Source organism: Micromesistius poutassou, assembly GCF_964030765.1.
Source record: "Micromesistius poutassou genome assembly, contig: SCAFFOLD_2410, whole genome shotgun sequence".
Taxonomy (NCBI): Eukaryota; Metazoa; Chordata; class Actinopteri; order Gadiformes; family Gadidae; genus Micromesistius; species Micromesistius poutassou.
This window is the reverse complement of record NW_028180369.1, coordinates 45,483-67,106: the sequence shown is the minus strand read 5'-3', so window position 1 is coordinate 67,106 and position 21,624 is coordinate 45,483. Positions and strand designations below refer to the sequence as shown.

The window sequence follows — 21,624 nt, the reverse complement described above, 5'->3', positions numbered from 1 at the left end:
CAATCTACTCCCACCTCCCTCCCACACCTTCTCTCACTCTCACTCTCTCTGTCTGTCTCGTCTCGCTCTGTCTCTCTCTCTAGTCTCTCTCCTCTGTCCACATGTCAATCACAAGAAGGGGAATGATGCATTATTTTCTATTTTATGAAAGTCTGTCCTTTCCTTCCATGGGAAATCAGTATTTCAATATGTCAAATTGAATTTTGGTAAGCCGTCATAGTGGAGGTATAGAGTTGCGCGTTTGTTTCCCACCTTATTTAAGTCGATTATCTCATCCGATGCGCTTCTCCTAGGCCATCTACGTTCCTGAATTGTGTGGAGAAAAATAGCATAATATCACTTGCTTACTTACGTGTGTGGTAATGAATATTAATGTCGTACAACTTTCATCTTTCCCATTTAAACCACAGATAGGCGCTATTGGCCCATTAGTAATCATTGGCTATTTATCTTAGCCACACACCCAGGGGAAATAACTACAGACGTTCAACAAACACGTTTTTTTTTTTTTTTCATTTATTCCAAAAAGAAACACCAGGATATTGTTGATATTTGTAAGCCAAACAAAGTAAAGAAATAAAATCCAGCCAACGCACTATTAACAATATTAACATTTCACATTTACAATCTACTTCCCCAAACCACCGACAAGAGAAGCTCCACGTGCTTTTTATTTTTTCTTGGTACAATATATCTTGATCTTGCCGTATCGCTGTTTGTCCTGGGGGGGATTGGGCTCGCTGTATGCAGCCGCCACACCCGTCTTTGAGCGCGTCTCGGTGACCATGGTCCGGATCCTCTGTGCCAGTGACCAGCGATCGGGGGTGATGGGGAAATACAGCGGTATCGCAATCCCTTGGTCGGGTTTCTGTAAGGCCGCTATCATGTTTGCGATATTCCGGAAATGCCGTTTTTCCACACCATCAGCGGTCTGAAGGAAAAAGGAGAGGGGGTGGGGGGTGGGGGGGAAAGTCATCAGACGCTCGATCGCCCATCGCTACATCAAACCCCTGAAGGAGGGATGGGGATTCTCTTTCTCTCTCTCTCCCTCTCCCTCTCTCGTATTGCCCTGTATATCTTTCTCTCCATCCATCCATCTCTCTCCCATCCTCTCCCCCCTCCCCCAGCCGTTCCCTCCCCCCTCCCCCCTCTCTCTCTCTTTCTCTCCCTCTTCCTATTCCTCCATTTCTTCTACTCTTCCACCTCTTCATCTCACCATCCCTCCCTCTCTATCCTCCTCTCCCTACCTCTCACCTCACCACTGTCGTTCTTCATCGCTGTGGGTTTCGCTCCATCTATCTCCATCTCTCTCTCTTTCTTTCTCCTCCCCCCTTCTCTCTGTTGCTGGAATGTGTCCTTAACTCAAACAGATTCACCTCATCACAAACATCAGATTCTATAAGGATCCTGAGGATATCTCGTTCCATGCTGCTGCCATTTTTATTTACGTGACATTTAGGGGTGCGTAACAAATGCCACCAGGGCTAGCGTTATTGACATTCATTCACATTCATTCATTAAGTCAAGTTCACTTTTCCGACACCCATGTAAGCCAAGTTCCCTTTTCAGAGACCCTAGCTTTGCATGTGCACTGCCCAGTTTGGGTTGACGATTTAAAAATAGAGCAGATGTACTGGGCCTGAAGGGAGCCTCCACATCCAGCACTGTTCTTTGGTAATGAAAAATGTTCTGCATGGAGCTGCCTTTACTGGAACCAAGCAGAGATACTGGCCCACCAGAGATACAGGGATATGCATTTCAGGATCTCTCGATCACATCAGTCGATCCGAGAATAAGCATTCAATATGATGGCCTCATCGTCTACAAAGTCAGAGGGTAGATCTGTTCTAAAGCTCTTCCGAGAAATAGATCTGCTTTGAGGTTTGTTTTGGTGTTCAAATTGAAACAGTGGATCAGAGAAGCATAACTTCAATACTCGTTCACAGGTTTATATATATATATATATATATATATATATATATTCATAATGTTAAAATATGTTTCTGCGTTATCTTTCGAGAATTTGATCACAATGGTGAAAAAAGAAATTGGATATTTTCCAAACAAGTCTGCACTTTTGGACCAATGTAGTTAAATGACATGAATTGATGGCGCAGCAGAGATGGTTTTAGAAACCTTCCAGACATCGTTCCCCCCCTGGTGTGATCCTTGCGTAAGCGGACACGGAAACGTCTATCAACAGGATTCATCAATATTGTTTTTTCTCCAGCATTGATCTTTGCAGTTGTACGCAGTTTTTTTTTATCCTAACCGTATCACGGATAAAGTGGGAACAGACCTAATCGTACCGTGTAAAAAATATAAAAATCGGAAACTTCTAAATCGAATCAATCCATTACAAAACAATAAAGTGTAAAAAAAAAAAAACGGTAAAAAGTATTACCATTTTGTCAACTAAGGACTTGGATCATCTGTGAAGGGGGAAATATAATAATGTATTTTCTTTCAACCTTTCCTGAAGACGTCAGGTATTTTGAATAGTGAATATCTAAAAGCAATCTATTTTATGGCGTTACGTAAAATATTTGAAATGTAAATTCAATCACTGCTCCTCATGGCAATGTGTTTTAGATAGTCTTTCTCTCCACCAGCCAATCACAGCCTACAGGACTTCCATCTCTGCTTCCACGATTTCATTAAAAGGACTGATAGGAAAATAACACAAGCTTTTATTGAGCTTTTGGTAATAGTCATTCATAACTTAGCTCTCTCTCCTTCTCCATTATATTGATGCTGTCAGTAAAGGTGTAAAGTGTGTGTGTGTGTGTGTGTGTGTGTGTGTGTGTGTGTGTGTGTGTGTGTGTGTGTGTGTGTGTGTGTGTGTGTGTGTGCGCGCGTGTGCGCGTATGTGTGTGCATGCATATGTGTGTGATGTATGTGTGTGTGTGTGTGTGTGTGTGTGTGTGTGTGTGTGTGTGTGTGTGTGTGTGTGTGTGTGTGTGTGTGTGTGTGTGTGTGTGTGTGTCTGCGTATGTATGTGCATTAATATGTGTGTGTGGTGTGTGTGTACACATGCGTGCATATATGCGTGCATATGTGTGTGTGTGTGTGTGTGTGCACATGTGAGCATATATGTGTGCAGAAAAGTTTTTTACAACACTATCTCACTCAATTGTCACATGTTTACATGACGTCTCTATTAGCTCTGTCTCTCAGCTCACTCCTTTGATCACACGTTCCATTGGCCTCCTATTAGACATTTCGCATTGAGTCATGCATCTCATAAGATGTCATAAGATGAAGCTTATTAGGAACAGGTAGGCGTTAGGCCTCTAGCGTCATGGGTTTAGACCTTTCTGGGCGGCAGTAGCTCAGGAAGCGGAGCAGGAAGGCTGGTGACTGTAAGATTGCTGGTTTGATAGCGGAGGAGCCCCTGAGTGAGGCGTAACTGCTCCCCACGAGCCGGCTGTCACCTTAGCACCACGGCTGACTCCGCCGTCCGTGTGTGAACGTGCGCATGAATGGGTGAATGTTAGGCAATTATTGTGCAGCGCTTTTGGATGAAAGCACTGTATAAACGCAGTCCATTTACTTTTTCTAAGAGTGGACGCCTAATATGTTGGTTTACCCTTCGTGACATTTCTGAAGACCACAGGCACACACACACACCGAAAGGATCGATTTTAGTTCATAGCATAATGAGAACAAGGTCGGAAGAAGACTCAGAAAGGCAGAGAGAGAGAGAGAGAGAGAGAGAGAGAGAGCACGAGAGAGACACACTGAGAAAAAAGAGAAGTGGAGTCTTACATCTGCTGTCCATGAGCCGCCCACATCCAGCCTCAGTCTGTACGTGTAGACGAAGCCCTGGCACCTATGGGCCGTCACAAAAAAGAAAGTTATTGACGTTATTCGGTTTTATTTATGCTTTATCTGCACAATCCCCCCCCTCCCCCAGCTGAAACAAAACAAGTATGCAAAAAAGATTAGCCGTGTGTGTCAAAAACAAATAAATAAATAAAAAATCCCAGCAAATCAGACTGCATGTGGGACTGCGGGGCCTGTTGGGACGACGGTAACAGCCTAATAGAATTGAAAGATCTGCTGAATTTGCACTACAGCCGCAGAGCACTTGTGCCACCATTGCACCACTGGAGACAGATATTGCGTCCGTGTGTGTGTGTGTGTGTGTGTGTGTGTGTGCGTGTGCCGCCGCCACATGCTCTTGTATCTGTGTGCATGGGTGTGTGCGTGCACCTGTACCTGCGTGCCTTTTGCATGTGTGTGTGTGTGTGTGTGTGTGTGTGTGTGTGTGTGTGTGTGTGTGTGTGTGTGTGTGTGTGTGTGTGTGTGTGTGTGTGTGTGTGTGTGCGCGTGCGTGGTACTCACAGCACGCACAGACAGTAGACCCCGGGCATGGTCTCGCTGTTGCGGATGAGGTAACAGCCGTCGCGTCCGTCCTGGGCCAGCCGTCGCTCGCCTTCCTCCTTGCCGATGGCCCTGTGGTAAACCGACAGCTCCTCCATCACCTCGCTGCTGTGGGCCCTCCCTTTAAAGTCCCTTCCACCTTGTGCTCCACCAAGGCTTCCCCCTCTCTCTCTCTCGCTCTCCTCCTTCTGTTGTCTCTCTCGCTCTCTTCAACCCTTTACGTTCTCCCGGAGGCCCAGTCCCTTTCTCTGGGTTGCCGCTGTGTGTGTGTGTGTGTGTCCAGGTGAGGTCGAGGTCAGGGGTCAACTTGGCGAGGTAAAGCTCCTCAAAAAGGTTTGCCGCCGTCGGCGCCGTTGACTCGATGTTCTGACACTTCCTTCCTAACTCTCTAGAAGTGCGAGAGCTGGCGACGCCAACGTGTTGGAGCGCCGCACCGACCGCCGGCAACGCCTGCCCCCACCTGTAGCCGCTGAACTGACACGACCCGCTGTGAACGCTTACTCTCACTCCGACTGCCTCTTATTATGTGTGCGTGGTGTCATCTCTCGCTCACTCTCTCTCTCCCGCTCTTTCTCTTTTTTGTCGCTCTCACACTTTTTTTTTTTGCATAAGGAAATGGTGGCTGCTGGTACACAGGAAATGACCCCGACTTTGACAGCTGGTTATTAGAAAAAAAATTAGCATTGTAACTGACGCGTCGTCGAGCGTCTCGTCATTGGCCTTTAAGATCTACGCTTCACGGTTGTAACTGATACGTTGTTAAGTCCAGCGTCTCATTGGCCTTTAAGAACTAAAGGATTCAAGTTAAATTGTCACTTATTTCGTTAAATGTATGTTCTTTGTTAGGCTATCTATATATAGTCCTATGAACGGCCCCCTGCCTCCTACTCACGTTGCCAGCGAGGACAACACAGGCTGGAAACACGTATTCCCTGCCGCAACTCACCGATCGCTCTCATAATGAACATGTGGCTAAGACACCCACACCTGTTCCTGCGCCTTGTGAACGACGGTTAAGTGGGGATTCTAAACAGACGAGTAAAGCAACTCTTCACATGTGTCCAATTTGTGTTCGAATGGATATATAGATTGTGGCATGCAAATAGAGACAACAGCCGAAGAAGCGGGCCTATTTAAGGGAACTGATTAATTGATTGATTAGCCACTCAGTGAAACGACCGATGACGGAGTCGTTCAAAGTCCAACCTATGGCTTAGTTTTCTTTTATTTGTGCGCCGTGCAGTATTTTATTATTAAAGATCTGGAAGCTCCTCAGTCGACATGGCGTTAGGCCTATATTTGTTCAGGCAAACGGAACCAGTCGTACTTGTTAACATAATCCCTGACTACTGTAACGTGCAGTAGTCGAGAAGCGCGAGGTCAGCCCTGCGGTTGTACTGATGTAAAATCACACAATATTCCTTTTTTTTTTTTGTCAAATTGATTTGGGAGCGGGTTTTTATACATTCAGAATTGTACATGAGTCATCTGTCTGTGTCTCAGCCTTTTCTCCCGTGGCTCAGACAGATCATGAGCACAGGGACCTTGGGGCTGTATCTTCAAACGCGGCCAATGGCAGCCATGCGTCGGCAGCACAATGGCGCCCTCCAGTGGCATGTTTTATTAGTCCTGTTTTAATCCCAATTCCTATTCAAAATCGTCTTTAATGTAAATGGAAAAAACCGAATGTGTATTATCGATAAAATGGAATTAAAAAAAATCATAATTTGCAGCGATTTAATCCAAACTGTAAGAATGCACCCAACCAACTGGCATGATGGTCGTACCAGCACTGCTGAGAGTTGCCACGATCTGCCTCATTGCCTCCCGGTCCACAGACAAGACAGGCCAGGGTCAATGCAGAATGTGTCCAATCCATACAAGACACAGATAACCGAGCGCGATAACTCATCGATTCGCTGGAGACTCGCAGATCAGAACAGAATGTCAACAAACAGAAAGTGAACCGGAGACTGCGTGTCTTCATAAATATGTCAGAACGCCAGAGATTGTTTTAAGCGGAATTGATACGTGCGGAATGCATGATAATGCGGTTGGTGTGTGCGTGTGCGTGTGACGTCGCCCCCACCTCCCCCCCACTCTGGTCCATCTGTCTGGGTAATAATCCGTGAACTCTCACATTCACAGGTGTGGAATGCATGCCGGCCTGGGCCCAGCTGCGGGTTTGTCTGGGGGTACAAGATAAACATTGATTAGGCACAATGACGCACAGCCAACGTAATCAACCACTGACAATAAATAAATCAACGTTTGGTAGAGAAAATATGAGTCCTTTATTTATCATGTTGATATGTCTAAAACGACGATAAGAAATAAAAATAATAAACGGCGCAGTGATAGCTTTTGCCCTTGAAGACGTGGATATATTTCAGACAAATGCCAGCCAAACACCCGATGCATAAAAAATACTGGCGTAGTAAGTAGTAAGAGTTAACATTCCTTTTCCCTTATATCTCACACGAGACCTTTCGCCCCCTGTGCGTTCCAGAGGAATGTCTCTCAGTCAATCATTAATTACCCGCTAAGTGTAACTCAAGCACCGCACTTCATGCAGTTCAACAGTCTCTCGGCGCTGTGGAAACTCTCGTGTCTCTGGGAGCCGCGGCGGCGGAGGCAGAGCGCAGGGAGAGGGAGGGGGGGGGGGGGGAGAGAAGGGGGTGTAGATGGAGCTTGAAAAAAACAAAACCCTATCCCTTAGTGTATTCCCGGCGCCTCGACCAGGGCCAGGTCCTTGAGGTCACTGAGTTTCCGTGAGAAGGAGCTGAGCCGGGTGCTGAAGGACCCCCTCTTCTGGTCGCCCTGCTCCCCGCGGGGGCTCAGGCACGCACACAGCCCCTTGCACAGGGCCCCCAGCCGGCCGCGGAAGTGGTTCCCGATGAAGCAGTAGAGCACGGGGTTGACGGCCGAGTTGGAGAAGCCCAGGCACAGGCTGAGCCCCGTGAGGTTGCCGACGGCCCAGTCCAGCAGGCAGCCCCGCAGCACGCCGTGGCTCCGCAGCAGCTCCAGCAGCGTCAGGCAGTGGAAGGGGAACCAGCAGAGGAAGAAGGCCAGGACCACCGCCGCCACCGTCCACAGCACCCTCTCCAGCCCCCGCCCCTCCAGGGACCGGCCCCGGCGGGACTGCCCCGCCGCCGCCGCGTGTGTCCCACCACGGTCTGTGCTCACCGAGGGGCCGGTGAGGGTGGGGGGTCGCTCCGATTTACCGTGGCTCTGCTGGGCGCCGGCGGCTCCCGGGGGGGGCCCCAGCCTCGCCGCGCCCCTCTTCCTCGCCGCCGCCCCGGCCAGCAGATGGCGGCCGATGACGCAGTAGCAGGAGGAGAGGACCACCAGCGGCAGCAGGAAGGCCAGGGCGATCTTCATCCAGGCCAGGCCCAGGTACCAGTTCTCGTGGGGGTAGAAGACGGCGCAGACCTCCACGCCGAGGCCCTCGTAGTAGCTGGTGTCCCGCAGCACCAGCGCGGGCGTGGTGCACAGCCAGGCCACCCCCCACACCAGCCCGCAGGTGACCCGGGCCCGGCGGGGGTTCCGGCAGCTCTGGGAGCGCAGGGGGTGCACGATGGCCAGGTAGCGGTCCATGCTCATGCACACGATGAAGAAGATGGAGGCGTAGATGTTGAGGTGGAGGATGCCGCCGCAGAGCTTGCAGGCGAAGCGTCCGAAGGGCCAGTGGAAGCCCCGGGCGTAGGAGACGGCCCAGAGCGGCAGCGACAGCAGCAGGAGCAGGTCGGAGACGCACAGGTTCAGCATGAAGGTGTTGGCGACCGTCTGGCGCCCGCCGCCGCCGTCCTGGGCCAGCACGTAGACGGCCAGCGCGTTCCCCACAATGCCCACCAGGCAGATGACGCCGTAGACGGCCGGGATGAGGGTGGACTGCGGCAGGGGGGTCCAGCCGGGGCAGAGGGAGGAGGAGGAGGAGGCGTTGAGGAGGTCGGTGGGGGACAAGGGGACGGTGGTGTTCAGGAGACTCTCCATCGGGGGGGGAGGTGTGGAGTGCGTGGTGGAGGCTGCGTTGGTCTTTGATCTGTTTGTCTTTGATCTGCGGAGTTGGGGGGGGAACACGGGACAATATTGGAGGTCCTCAATTGCTGCCAAAAAAGAGCTCACAGCGTTGTTCAACTTGGTCATGGCTTAGTCTCTACTTTGTGGGGAAATCTAATTAAAAGCTTTCCCCGGGTACGTCAAATACATGTAAATGAGCTTTTGTAGTGATTAGATTACAGGGGATGATGTCTGGGCCCAAATAATGGGGGGGGGGAGTCATCAAGTGAACAGCGTCGGGTAATGATTCATGGTCGCTGATACAAGAAAGACCATTTTTAATTATAATTCGGTATTTAACTTTAAAATGAATCATTTAAGACACTCTGAATTATCACAATTTACGACCAAACTGACCATTTATCCTCAAATAGACAACATTATGGTTTGAATATCAGCATTGAATGAATAATAACTTGATATATACAAGTAGTAGGTCAGTATATTTTTAGCAATACCATAAAAACAACAGCAATAAAATAAAACACACTACACTTTTTATCCACCAACAATAAAAAAAATCTAACTTTATTACCTTTTGGTGTTCCAACTCCCTGTCCGGGACGTCCTTTTTTCTTTATTTTTTTTAAAGGTCTGCTATGAAAAAGTCCATTCCTTGATGGTGTTTATGGTTTAGCGGTCCTCAAGGTAAGATTAGCATGACAGGCCCATTCAGTGGCCCCCTGTCCCCCTGTCCTCTGGGCTCCGGCTGTGTGTGAGAGAGGCACAACTGGGGAACTGGGAAGGCACTGCGAAGGCAGATGAGGTCGGGGGGTCTTATAGGCCCCTGGAGTGTCCTGGTTGGGGTTGCACAACAGGAAAGTTGCTTACACGTCATTGTTCGCATGGCTGTGAAAGGGGAGGCTGGACTGTACCTGGACCCGTGCCAAGCAGCACAGAGAGAGAGAAGGCCACTCCGCCGATATGTACATAAACATACTCTCTCTCTCTCACACAAACTAATACACAAAGACACACTGATATACTCTCTACACTCTATCTCTCTCTCTCTCTCTCACTCACTCACTCTTTCTCTCTCTCTCGCGCTCTCTCTATTTCTATTTCTCTCTCTCACACACACCAACTCATTTTTCCCAGAACCATCTAAAGCATCTGCCAAACCTAAATTGATTCAAGATGGGCAACAAGATGGGATCTTTAGCACCAGCAGAGATATGACTGCTACATATGACGCGCACACACACACACACACACACACACACACACACACACACACACACACACTGCACAGGGTGGCCTGAGACCCAGTATGTCACAGTTGTGGCAGATGACCCGAGGGACCGTTATGTTAATTAGCGTACACCAATTTGTTATGAATGTGTCATATTTTGTTTTGCCACAAATGGACAGATAAGCCATGGGAAATATTTACTCTGGCCTGACGGAAGTTGAACCAGAGTCTCTGGGAGAGAGGGTGGGGGAGGTAGAGAGAGAGAGAGAGAGAGAGAGAGAGAGAGAGAGAGAAAGAGAGAGAGCGAAAGAGGAAAATAAGAGGGAGAGAGAGGGGGAGAGGGAGAGAGGGAGGGAGAGAGAGAAATAGAGGGAGGGAGAGAGGAAAATAAATGAGGGGTAGGAGATACTGCAGGGAGTCAACTAGAAGATGAGAGAGAGAGAGAGAGGAGAAGGGTGAAGGCAGATGAGAGAGGTGGGAGAGGAGTTTCCCTCCAGTAGTTTTTCATTAAAGCTTCCGCTAGGAGATAATAAACGAGATGCACACGGCCCTGAGAGTGATTACATCACGACCCGCTTTGATCAATAATGCGGTGTGTGTGTGTGTGTGTGTGTGTGTACATGAGCGCATGTTGGTGCACCTATACAAACACACACACACACACACACACACACACACATGCACACACTTAAAGCCCCAAACCCACGTCGGTGCACCAGTGCATGTGGTCGCTGCATTCGAAATATGTCCGCATTTAGCGCCTCTGCGACGCGTGGCGTTTGTTCTCAACGCCGTCCTTCTGGCCCGTCGAGTAGCTATCAGGACGGCGTTTAATTGCCACGGGAATGCCGGTAGAGGGGATGATTGATGAAGAGCAGATTAAGTCATTAGATCGTTCAGTGGCTGGTGTACACAAGGAAGCTAGTTAGCGACACATGTCATTGCTCCACTTACCAGGCTGAGCTGAGGGATTCGTATCAAACTGTCAGCCCCTTCTATTGGTGAATTATAGTTACGACTCCTTGGGCTAAATCCAGGAGCCAAGGAATGTTTCTTAAGAGTTACAAAACACGGATAAATCTGTCATTATTCATGCTATGTAAACTAGGCAAGTGCTCTGCAATTGTGTTTCTACATTGGCATGCCGGGCATGCACAGTTGTACAGAAATACCATGTGGACGCACTCACACAGATGGAAACACACACACACACACACACACACACACAATCACTGTCACACTCACTCACACAGACACGCACACACACACACACACTCAGACACGCACACACACACACTCACTCACACACGCATGCACACAGACAAGCACATACGCACACACGCGCACACACACACACACACACACACACACACACACACACACACAGCCCTGTCCGGGAGATTAATTATGACAGTGCAACGATCCAGAACATTTAGGGGCTCATGTTGTTAGCCAAGAAAAAACTAAAATGGAAGACCACAAATGAACTTAATACCAAACTCCCACATTCTTGCAATAAAGCAAAGAGCTTTATCTTTCTTTCTTTCGTCCTTTGTTTCTGTCTTCCCTGCTCTCAGACACTTTCTCTTCTGGATTCTTCTTGTGTTTGTTTGTCCCGTATTCCTCTGTCCTCTATCACTTCAGAAGGATAATCAGACTTTTTGCACAGGATCAATAATGGAGCCCTGCAGATTAAGAACAATGCATGTGGTAAGCGAAAGGGATTGTCCATGCTGTAAAACCTGACCGCAGCGTGGACGGTGAGACTGAGTGTTTACTTTCTCCCTGGCTGAACACAAATTGCTTAACTGTTTGTTTGTTTAGGATCATTTCAAAGGCGTTCTTCGGAGCGGCCATCTGATGAACAGTCTTCGGGCAGAGGGAGGAGGATAAAAGTCTAGTTTCACTTGATCTCACTGGTACATTGACACATATTTAAAGAGCAAGAGAATATATTGGGTTGCTAAACGTAGTCTTAGTATCGTACATGGTATTATAATGGGGAAAATTGTTTTGACTTAAAACTAAATACGTACGCATTACGCAAGCAATTAACACACAGAATGAAACAATAACAAACAAAAAAAAAAGAATCCTTAGAGGAAGCCCATTTTTCAGATTAAACATACACAGCGACATTAGAATCTTTGTTTTGTCACATTACAAATCAAATCCAGGGCGAGAACTAGCCGACCCCAAATTCATCACATCTAAATGCATGGGAACAGGGAAATGGAGAACGAATGACACTGCTGTGACGATGGAGCACACCCACACACACACACACACACACACTATACAGCATGTATGTATACATATACTGTATATCCTGTATGCAGAGCCTGGACGTGCTTACATAAGAGTTGGTGTTGATTTGCTGTGTTTATTAGATGGTCCGGACATTTAGGTGGATTCTGGGAAGATGGCCACTATACCAACACTCCTCGCAAGAAAACTTGTTTCTCAGTGGAAAATTCAGGTCGGGGGGGGGGGGCGGGGGCAGGGGTCAAAGTTCACGGGGATGGTTCGGTCCTGTTTTTTTTTTGTTTTTTTTACAGCCCAACATTCTCAATGCGTGGTCTGGCAGTGGTAGGAGCATTAGCAGCTCAGCACCCACACAACAACGGTGTTGGACAAACACCAGTCCAACACAACTAGCAGCAGGCTATACAGCAGGCTCAGGCTTGTGTCCAAGAGGCCACGAACTCATCAACAGGGAAGAGGGTTGGGTTCTGGTGTAAGCCAACAGCCTCCTATCTGCCCACATTCTGCCTCAGGAGTAAAGAACCTCTGCCACTGTTCTGTGACAAATACGAGAGATGCAAGACGCTGCGACGGCGAGACAACGTGTGAGAGGCGGAGAGTACCTTTTACATAGTGCTTATACAGCTCCCCGGAGAACGCCTTGTACTCTCCGCTTATGACGCACGCAAGACGTTCCATTATGTTAGTGTTTAAGCTTTTTGCTTTGTTCTTATTCTGTATTTTTTTGGGGGCTTCCACCCATGGGACAAAAGGGAGTGTTTCTGTTTAAACAATAACTGCTAAATCGTCGATTGGATTCTTCAATTGAATCTTCCAAAAGCAAAACTTTTTTTTTTGCCAGAAGAAAAAGCCTGAATCCCACATGGGTCCATGTGCTTCTGTTGCTACAGAACAGGAAGCCTGTACTGCATCTTTCTTTAGCTGCAACTGAACTTTTTTTTTTACAGTTGACCCCCCCACACACACACACACACACACACACACACACACACACACACACACACACACACACACACACAGTGTCCCAGGGGTCATATAGCTGGTCTCCCTCAAGCAGGGTTTATGAGGTCCGGGCTGATTCCCCTGTGGGGCAGCAGAGAGACTGTGAAGATGGATACAGATATAAAAGGTCCCTGGGCTGGATGTTTGTGTAGCGCAGATAACTGAAAGCATGTGGTACCCAAAAAGGCTTTCACTCACAAGTGTCTGGGGACCACACGATATTGCTCCGCTTAACTTTCCATGACTGGCTATAAAAGGATGTTGAAAATAAGCAGAAATCCCAGTGAATGCACTGGGATTATCACTATATTCTATATAAACACAACCACCGCCAATTAATAGTATATTATAGATTATATTCATAGTGAGTAGTAAACAGTATATATATATATATATATATATATTCACATATATTTATCGGGATGAAAACATCCCATTTCCTAAGCCAAAAGAAATAGATTGCCAAACAATAATTTAATGTTTAATGTCGTGATCACTCCGGAGTTCCATAATTCAATCATCTAAAGTAATTTGGGACAGAATAGTCACTGAAGACCAGCGTAATGACATTTCACATGAAGCAAAGCCAAACACTGCAGACATAATGAAAAATATCCTTTATTCTGGCAACCTCAATATGATCATCTGAGAACATCCGCGATTTTGGATGAAACTATCCTAGACTCAACAGTGCCACCATGTGTCGCAGGGTGGCAGTGCAAGTGAGCAAAACAAAACGGGTTGAATCACCATTTAAAGCACAAAGTATTTGAAAGTGTTCCAGCTGTACCATGGATGAAAACAAAAACAATCACAAAAAATGAAGAAACTTTGATTGTGTGCGTCTATCTTTACTTGTGTAAGCACCCCTCTTTTTTATGTGTGTATCTATGCAATTCACACAATCAATGCACACCCTGGAACGCAATTTGACTTTTTCGCTGTTTTTTTTGGTTACAAAAGATTTGCATTGATCTTTAGAAGTAATGACAACCCCAGTAAATAGGTGTCCCTGCCGTTCGCCACAGATTGAATCTGTGGAGGGATGAAGAGTTCATCAAATACACACGTCGAGTCTGAATGAATCCCCTTCGAGATGGCACTGCTGCAGTACTTTGTATGGTGAGGTATGCCCCGTTAGTTTACTGTACATAGCTTTAGTCTGATAGTACGGCCTCAAACGGAGGTATAGTACACTATACTACAGAGCATTACTCTGACGGTACAGTATACTACAGTTATCCTCTGATAATACAGTATAATACTATATATGTATACTATCGCTGTACTCTGCTAGTACAGTGCAGTACTGAGGAATACTTTGTGTGCATGTGTGTGTGTGTGTGTGCATACACTGTGGGCTCAGGTACGAGTGCTGTACAGGTCTTCGTCCTCTGGGCTGGACTGGCCGAAGTCCATCAGAGCGGGGTTTGCCTTGAAACCAGAGCCCCCTGCTGGCCAAGAGAAGAAATGCGTCAAACTATGGGGAAAATAATAGCAAGACAAAGTACATTGCATGGATTCTAGTAGTAATGCACCAGCAGTCGTTACCATTACCGTCATCTTAACACAACTAGCTCTGTCTCGTGAGAGGAGAAAGAAAGAGAAAAACAAAGAAAGAAACCAAGAACCACAGGAAACGCATGGCCCAAGAATGGTGGTTGGCAGAGAAACCTAAAGTTGTGGTGAACTTTGAAGCAGGTCTGTAGTACCAGTGGGGTGTGTATGTGCGTGTGCGTGTGTGTGTTGTACCTGTAGGGGTGTGTGTGTGCGTGTCTGTGTGTGCGTGCAAGTATGTGTGTTGTACCTGTGGGGTGTGTGTGTGTGTGTGTGTGTGTGTAAGTATGTGTGGTGCGTGTGCGTGTGTGTGTGAGTTGTACCTGTAGGGGTGTGGGTGTGTGTGTGTGTGCATGAGTGTGTGTGCTTGCAAGTATGTGTGTTGTACATGTGGGGTGTGTGTCCGTGTGTCTGTGTGTGTGTGTGTGTGTGTGCTGTACCTGTGGGGGGGGTCTCAGGGCTGGCGGTGGGCTCTGCCTCAGGCGCTGAGTCTGCGGGTGTCTCTGGAGGAGGAACGTGGAGGAACAACAAGCAGAGGTGAGTGGAGAGGCCGTCAGAGTATCAGAGGGAGGGTTCTGTAGTGAAGCTTAACAGGGAGTGACGGCGTGGCCAAGGCTACACATTTAGTCTCGCGAAAGATACTTTCAACTCTCGAACAAAACAACGATGGTGAATAAGAAAGGATTCGATTTACAGTTTGATAATATATACTCGTATACTTGAAATCCAAGCATTGACGAATGCGGAACTAAGCAGCGATTGAAAGCAAGCTTGCTTTATGTGAACATTATGAATGGAGGGATACAATTCTTAAACAAATAAGAAGACAAATGTCATTTGTGTATTTAATGAATCGACTCTAAACCAATGACCAAAACAGGACTACCACAAGCAGGGGCATGAACAACATTAGGACTCATCAGCATGTCTACCAAGTGAAGCAAGTCAACAGGGAAGGAGCAGCATTAAGTACCTGCAGCGTCCTTCACCATCTCCGAAACAGCAGGCTCCTCTAGAACGATGGGTGCTTCTAGAACAGCAGGCTCCTCTAGAACGATGGGTGCTTCTAGAACAGCAGGCTCCTCTAGAACGATGGGTGCTTCTAGAACAGCAGGCTCCTCTAGAACGATGGGTGCTTCTAGAACAGCCAGTTCTTCTACAGCGATGGGTTCTTGTAGAATGATGGGTTCTTCTAGAACAGCCGGTTCTTGTACAGCGATAGTTTCTTCTTGCACAGCCACAGGCTCCTCTAGAAGAGCTGGTTGCTCTAGAACGATGGGTTCTTCTAGAACAGCCGGTTCTTCTGAACTGATGGGTTCCTCTAGAACAGCAGGTTCCTGTAGGACTGCAGGTTCTTCTACAACAGTGGGTTCTTCTACAGCGATGGGTTCTTCTACAGCGATGGGTTCTTCTACAACGATGGGTTCTTCTACAGCGATGGGTTCTTCTACAGCGATGGGTTCTTCTAGAACAGCCGGTTCTTCTGAACTGATGGGTTCCTCTAGAACAGCAGGGTCCTGTAGGACTGCAGGTTCTTCTACAGCGATGGGTTCTTCTACTGCGATGGGTTCTTCTAGAACAGCCGGTTCTTGTACAGCGATAGTTTCTTCTTGCACAGCCACAGGCTCCTCTAGAAGAGCTGGTTGCTCTAGAACGATGGGTTCTTCACAAACAGACTCTGCTCCTGCATCTGGAAATAGGAGCAAAACACACCAGTTCCATCATTTGTACACACACACACACACACACACACACACACTACGGTCGTAGTCTTGACTACCTGCAGGGGGGGGCTCCTGAGGGGCCTCAGCAGGGGGGGGGGTGGTGGGCGGGGCCTCCTCCTCCACAGGGGACACGGGTTCGGGCACGGGCTCCGCCGACGTGGCGTCGGGCGTGGGGGCGCTGTCCGCGGCGGGTGGGGGCGAGCCGTCAGAGACGGAGGAGGAAGTGTCGGGGACGGGGGGGTCCTCTGCCACCGGAGCGCCCAGGGCCGGCGCCGCGTCCGACTGTCGGTAGAGAAAGGGAAAGTTGTTACGTTTGGGACAACGATTCATCATGACTTATTATCTTTAAAACTGTTGCATTTGGACTATTGTATCGTGATAGACTTTTGATCAATATCAATATAAAACATGTTCAATATATATATCGATAAGAGACTGGACCACCGAATCTAGCAGACCCTAGCTGGGTTTGTCACACAAACACGGTTCCATACTTATTTACAATATTTGAGTGTTTTTCATCGTTGTATTGACATTGGAGTATTTATCAATGAAGAAAAGTGGAAGGTCGTATTAAGTGTTAAACAGAAGGGTTTAAATCCAGCATGGTAATTCCTAGTCTTTTTATCTTATTAAAATGATCAATAGTTATCGATATCGAAGTTATATCGTGATATGTCTTTCAGCCATATCTCCCAGGCCTAATTTGGACAGTCATTGCATACCAAGTCTAATATAAATAGAATTTGATACATACAGTTTAACCAAACATTTATCTACTTTTGCCATCACTATAGCAATAAAATAACTTCAGGATTTTTTTTGTTAATGCAGCATTCAACTCCCGACCGCTTCATCACGGCAGTGACCAACACACGGCGCTCCCACTGCCACCCCGCAGGCACAAGGCCCTTCTCTTTAGGCTTGCCTGTGGCGCTGGCACCGAGGCCACCAGGGTGTCGGTGACAGCCTCCTTGGGCTTGGAGGCGAACAGGGAGGAGACGGACGCGCTGCTCCACTGGCCCGCAGCGTACACCTTCCTGCTGCTCACCTGGGGCGGGGGGGGGGGGGGTGGATGGGGAGAGAGAGAGAGAGAGAGAGAGAGAGAGAGAGAGCGATGGATGGGGAGGGAACGGAACGCGGGAACCGCAGACTGGAATATCGATGAGTCGGGGAGGGAGGGGGGGGGGGGTGCAGGATTTGGCCGCCGGCGTCAGCTTACCTTGAGCATGGCCACGGTTTGGGCCGGGTAGCACACGGCCGCCCCGGCGCCCATCATGCCCATGGGCACCGCTAACCTCTTGAAACGAGAGCCTGCAGCGGAGAGAGGGAGCACGGGAGGAGGAGGAGGAGGAGGAGGAGGAGGAGGAGGATGAGTGGGGTGAGAGGAGGTGAGGCATAGAGAGAGCAGCTCGTCAACGTTAGAGCCAGGGGCGGATCGCTGCAGCGGCGGAGCACGGAGGATGTCAAGTACGGTGCAGGTCTTTAAAACCACCATGGGGTCATCTGGTATAGCGTGTGTATGTTTCTTGGTGCTATGTGAACGCGGTCAGGGGGATAGGAGTCGTGATTCATATCTTCTATAATTCTGAATCGATTCACAGCTTCTAAAAATCTTTTTTTCCCCTTTTTGTTTTAGGATTGCCTTTGTGCCTGTGTGTTTACATAACTGCAATCACGTTAAAAAAAAAGATTTCAAATATAAGGACTTCCTAATATTATACACACTTTTGTCTGCTTTCTTGCTATCATTTGCCACACGTCTTCTCTTTGCACACAGCGGACTGGAGTAGATCCGAAAATTAGCAAACCTATACACTGCACCTAGAATCGATTTCTGAATTATTTTTAAATCAACAATTGATTTTGAACCGAATTGTGAATGCAAGAATCATGAGATACCAAATCATGAGATCATCCAATCATGAGATACCAAAATATTAAAATATATTCAAATGTGTCTAATCTGCAGCCATGCAAGTTCAGTTTCGGAAAAGAAATTGCAAGAAATTGCAAACTGCCTTTTCTTGCAAACTGCGGCACTCTGTGCGAAGGACTTGCTCAGACTTGTTTCAATACCCACTTAAAATGTCCTTTGGATTTCCACTGGGTTGTCATCTGTATGTACCCTACAGCCACAATGTTGTTATTGAGACCAGGCTGAGCAACGTGATGACGCTTCAACATGAGATAAGGTTTAAAATTGTGATTATTAAGCAACAACCTTGTTTCAAAATTACTACTACAACTGTTACTTTATTCTCTTTTTGAACACGTCTTTGGACATATGTTCCAAATGGGGGTTCAATATCCGAACTCCTATATTCAGCCCCAATATAGTATGGGCCAAGCTGGGAAGTTATTTTGCAACTAAGGGAACAGCTTTTGCAAACCTATTCAGATCCCAAACTATTCCTATTGAAAAACGCTCCCAAAAAGAGTGTAATAGTACATACTGTGATTCTAAATAATAAAAACCAAATTATATTAAACCGATGGATTGAATTTGTTTATTCAGCAACTTCTAGAGCTGAGGCTAGGTGTGTGTGGTGCTACCTTTGCGGGCCAGGACCATTCCCAGCATGCCCACTGTGGTGATGGTTCCTAGTCTGGGAAGGAAGCCTGGCGGAGGGTCCCGGAGGTAATGGTAGACATCTGGGGGAGCACAAGTCAAGTTCAGCCTAATGCTACTGATGCATATTTGAAGTCATACCAGTTTATTTGCAGTCAAATTGTCTTTCAGCACAAAAATATATGAAGGCCTATACGAGTATGTTCAGGACAATTGTGTTTGACTGATGCTTGTACAGATTGGAAAGAAGCTTTAGTTAGGAACCAGTAAAAAAAATGATGGTCAACCATTGTTTAGGTAATGGTACAAGTAATGATGAAATGTGTAGTTTCATGCTTAAACTACCCATGCCACCAGTTTTTACTTGGGTCTGCTGTAATAACTGACTTATATTTAAGTATATATAAAGACATAAAAAAGTGTGTGTGTGATGTACCAACGTTCTCTATGAAACCCCGTTGATTTGCCTTGTAAATGCTGGTGTTTGCAATATTACTTCTGTGTAACCCAGATCCTATTTGTTACATTCCTTAAGCAACAGACTACTGAAGCATAACTGCACAAAGAAGACACTTAACGTCATAACTGAAAAACTAGAATCTCAGCCTTTGTAAGTAGTGAATCTTCACCTCCTGCTGCCTGGTACGCCTGAATGCTTCTGGTCTTCACAGAAACACAGAAAACCTACAAAAGATGAGAGAAAAAAAACTGACAATAAGCCACCAAAAGTAACAACTCTCAGAGAACAAAAGAGAAGCACGCAACGGCCGCCGCTTGTGGGAATAGTTTCCATCCGTCACAGAACGAAATTCAATCTCCAAGCTGCAGCAATGAAACCACATCTAACCTACTTTCTGGCTGTGGAACTTGCAGATTTGTATGCACACATCAGATAGGTGTAGGGGAATGACACCGCGTGGGATGGTGTGCTCTGTGACCACATGCCAGATATGACATTTGTTGTTGGAAAAGTCATGTTAGCGGCACACATTACAACATCCTGTCTGTTGTTTTTGAGTAAGTATAAAGAAGTAGCAAAACATCACACTACTGGTCTGGGAGTGGTGAAGGGGAGGCGTTACCTGGGCAGAGTGGACGACAGGCAGCAGACCCTGTCTCACGTTGGTCAACCCACTCTCAAGCACACCTGGTTCAGCTTCAACAAACCTGTACTGCGTTGAAGGCAATGGGGTATAGATCGGCAACTGTAGAGACAGGAATAGACTCTTATTAATCGGGGGGAAAGTAGTAAAACATCCATGGCAAGTAAGCGGCGGGGGGCGGGGGGGCACAGGTAAACAGTAGATCATCGTATATACTGATTAATAACATGATCATACCTCCCGAGAGACCAGTCCGTCCGCAGGAGGTTCGCTGACGCGGTACACACGGAGGGAGGCCAGGCCCAGCACTGTCGGGACAGCCACCATGACCACCTGCAGAAGACACTCAAGTTTAGTTCGTCAACTCATCTTATACTGTCTACTCTTATCACGTCAACAACTGTCGCGAAATTGAAAGTAGTGCAATAAAGCAAAGAATCAGCGCCACACTGATCGTTATAGTATGCTATTCGTAAGGAGAGCGCAACATTTATGTATTGTAGGTGATATGATATGAAAGTGGCTGCACTGTGGTCAGAAATGAACAGTAGGTGTGCGGGTCAGCAAGGCCCTCCTGCAGGCTACGAAGCCCCGTAGGGACGTGACAGTGGCAGCGGCCTCACGGTAATACGACCTATTGTCGCAATAGTGCAGATCACACGATCAATTGTTGTAATCGCTTGGAAACAAAACGTTGCAGTAAAAATGTGATATATTCACCTTGGCCGCCATGACAGCGTTCCCCTCTTTTCTTCTGGTTTGACGCGGTGTACAAAATGTTCTCTACTGAAAAGCATGGTCAATTACTGCCCCCTATAGGTCAGATAGCGACATGGTAAATGCCACAACGTATTCAAATAGCACCCTTAATTGACTAATAACGTGGGTTATAAAAAGGTTGTTAGTAAAGGTATATTGATGACCATAGGTTGATAAGACACAAATATGTATATCGATTATAATGTATAATGTGTATTAAATGATCATGTATTTTTAGGTTATATACGTATGATAGCATCATTTTGTGTAGACACATTCACTTGATTTAAGAAACGTACACACCATCAATGAAACATTGCTCATAGTGCAGAGAATTGAGTTTATTGAAGTCAAAGTTTAACAACTTAAGTTTACAATCTGTATTTTTTTTGTAATATATATTCATATATATGAAACCAAAAAAGGCTACTTTAGGAAGAATAAATGTAATTTTCTTTCTTTTTTTAATATCTTCTTTAATCAGTTTAATGTACAGAATAACAGTAAGCTAATATAATCCTTGAAAAAGAGCAATATGTCCTTTTTTAATGTTGCAGTGCAACTTACATCTTACACACCTGTGCAATGTACGGTGAGGTGTACACCCCTTAAGAACACAGTGGATTCTCCCTTTCTGACTTGCTTTTTTTCCCCCTTCATTTCTCTCTTGTCCTTCTTTTTTCTGCAAGTCTACACGCACACGACGGTCTGGGAGGAATAACACAGCCTGTGTACAAATCATAACTCACACTAAATCTACAGTATGACACCTGCGCCACAGAGCAGCCTGGTCGCAAACTAGTAGAGCCAACGGCAGAGATGAGACACAGAGGAAGGCCTGCAAACAGATACAGTAATACTTCTGCAGGGTTTCTGTGTGTGTGTGTGTGTGTGTGTGTGTGTGTGTGTGTGTGTGTGTGTGTGTGTGTGTGTGTGGTTGTGTGTGTGTGTGTGTGTGTGTGTGTGTGTGTGTGTGTGTGTGTGTGTGTGTGTGGTTGTGTGTTT

General features: G+C 46.8%; 3 protein-coding genes across 5 annotated transcripts; all 3 read right to left on the bottom strand.

Annotated features, from left to right (window-relative positions):
- Positions 1 to 558: 558 nt before the first annotated feature.
- On the bottom strand, positions 559 to 5,666 carry LOC311370867 (SH2 domain-containing protein 1A-like). Its single transcript, XM_084489166.1, has 3 exons — positions 4,348 to 5,666; positions 3,769 to 3,832; positions 559 to 931 (listed from the first exon to the last, which is right to left on the bottom strand). Exons 1-3 carry the CDS (start codon positions 4,482 to 4,484, stop codon positions 671 to 673), a joined length of 462 nt encoding a protein of 153 aa, XP_084345292.1. The 5' UTR covers positions 4,485 to 5,666; the 3' UTR covers positions 559 to 670.
- A 485-nt stretch (positions 5,667 to 6,151) lies between these two features.
- LOC311370865 (type-2 angiotensin II receptor-like) lies at positions 6,152 to 9,178 on the bottom strand. Of its 2 annotated transcripts, XR_014640919.1 has the most exons (3): positions 8,981 to 9,178; positions 6,926 to 8,443; positions 6,152 to 6,575 (listed from the first exon to the last, which is right to left on the bottom strand). XR_014640919.1 is itself a non-coding variant. In XM_084489164.1 (2 exons), the coding sequence occupies exon 2, from the start codon at positions 8,377 to 8,379 to the stop codon at positions 7,102 to 7,104; it is 1,278 nt and encodes a 425-aa protein (XP_084345290.1). In that variant the 5' UTR covers positions 8,380 to 8,443; positions 8,981 to 9,178; the 3' UTR covers positions 6,647 to 7,101. The 2 variants fall into 2 exon arrangements, 1 of the variants encoding a protein (XP_084345290.1); XM_084489164.1 differs by lacking the exon at positions 6,152 to 6,575 and having other exon boundaries at positions 6,647 to 8,443.
- A 4,326-nt stretch (positions 9,179 to 13,504) lies between these two features.
- On the bottom strand, positions 13,505 to 20,632 carry LOC311370863 (uncharacterized protein). 2 transcript variants are annotated; one of them, XM_084489161.1, is made up of 11 exons: positions 20,581 to 20,632; positions 20,098 to 20,193; positions 19,840 to 19,962; positions 19,387 to 19,441; positions 18,742 to 18,840; positions 17,408 to 17,499; positions 17,114 to 17,236; positions 16,242 to 16,467; positions 15,435 to 16,151; positions 14,902 to 14,964; positions 13,505 to 14,358 (listed from the first exon to the last, which is right to left on the bottom strand). In XM_084489161.1, the coding sequence occupies exons 1-11, from the start codon at positions 20,590 to 20,592 to the stop codon at positions 14,267 to 14,269; spliced, it is 1,698 nt and encodes a 565-aa protein (XP_084345287.1). In that variant the 5' UTR covers positions 20,593 to 20,632; the 3' UTR covers positions 13,505 to 14,266. The 2 variants fall into 2 exon arrangements, with proteins under 2 accessions (XP_084345287.1, XP_084345288.1); XM_084489162.1 differs by having other exon boundaries at positions 13,505 to 14,355.
- Positions 20,633 to 21,624: the final 992 nt, after the last annotated feature.

Bases quoted from the DNA above. Each gene is read 5' to 3' on its own strand.
- LOC311370863 (XM_084489161.1), bottom strand. The intron at 18,841-19,386 runs GTGAAGATTCAC...GTGCTCCCCCAG, and splicing joins GGCGTACCAGGCAGCAGGAG to ATGTCTACCATTACCTCCGG. The intron at 14,965-15,434 runs GTACTTAATGCT...TTCCTCCTCCAG, and splicing joins GATGGTGAAGGACGCTGCAG to AGACACCCGCAGACTCAGCG.
- LOC311370865 (XM_084489164.1), bottom strand. From the start codon at position 8,379: ATGGAGAGTCTCCTGAACACCACCGTCCCCTTGTCCCCCACCGACCTC.
- LOC311370867 (XM_084489166.1), bottom strand. From the start codon at position 4,484: ATGGAGGAGCTGTCGGTTTACCACAGGGCCATCGGCAAGGAGGAAGGC. The intron at 3,833-4,347 runs GTGAGTACCACG...GACGGCCCATAG, and splicing joins GTCTACTGTCTGTGCGTGCT to GTGCCAGGGCTTCGTCTACA. The intron at 932-3,768 runs GTAAGACTCCAC...TTTTTCCTTCAG, and splicing joins GCGGCTCATGGACAGCAGAT to ACCGCTGATGGTGTGGAAAA.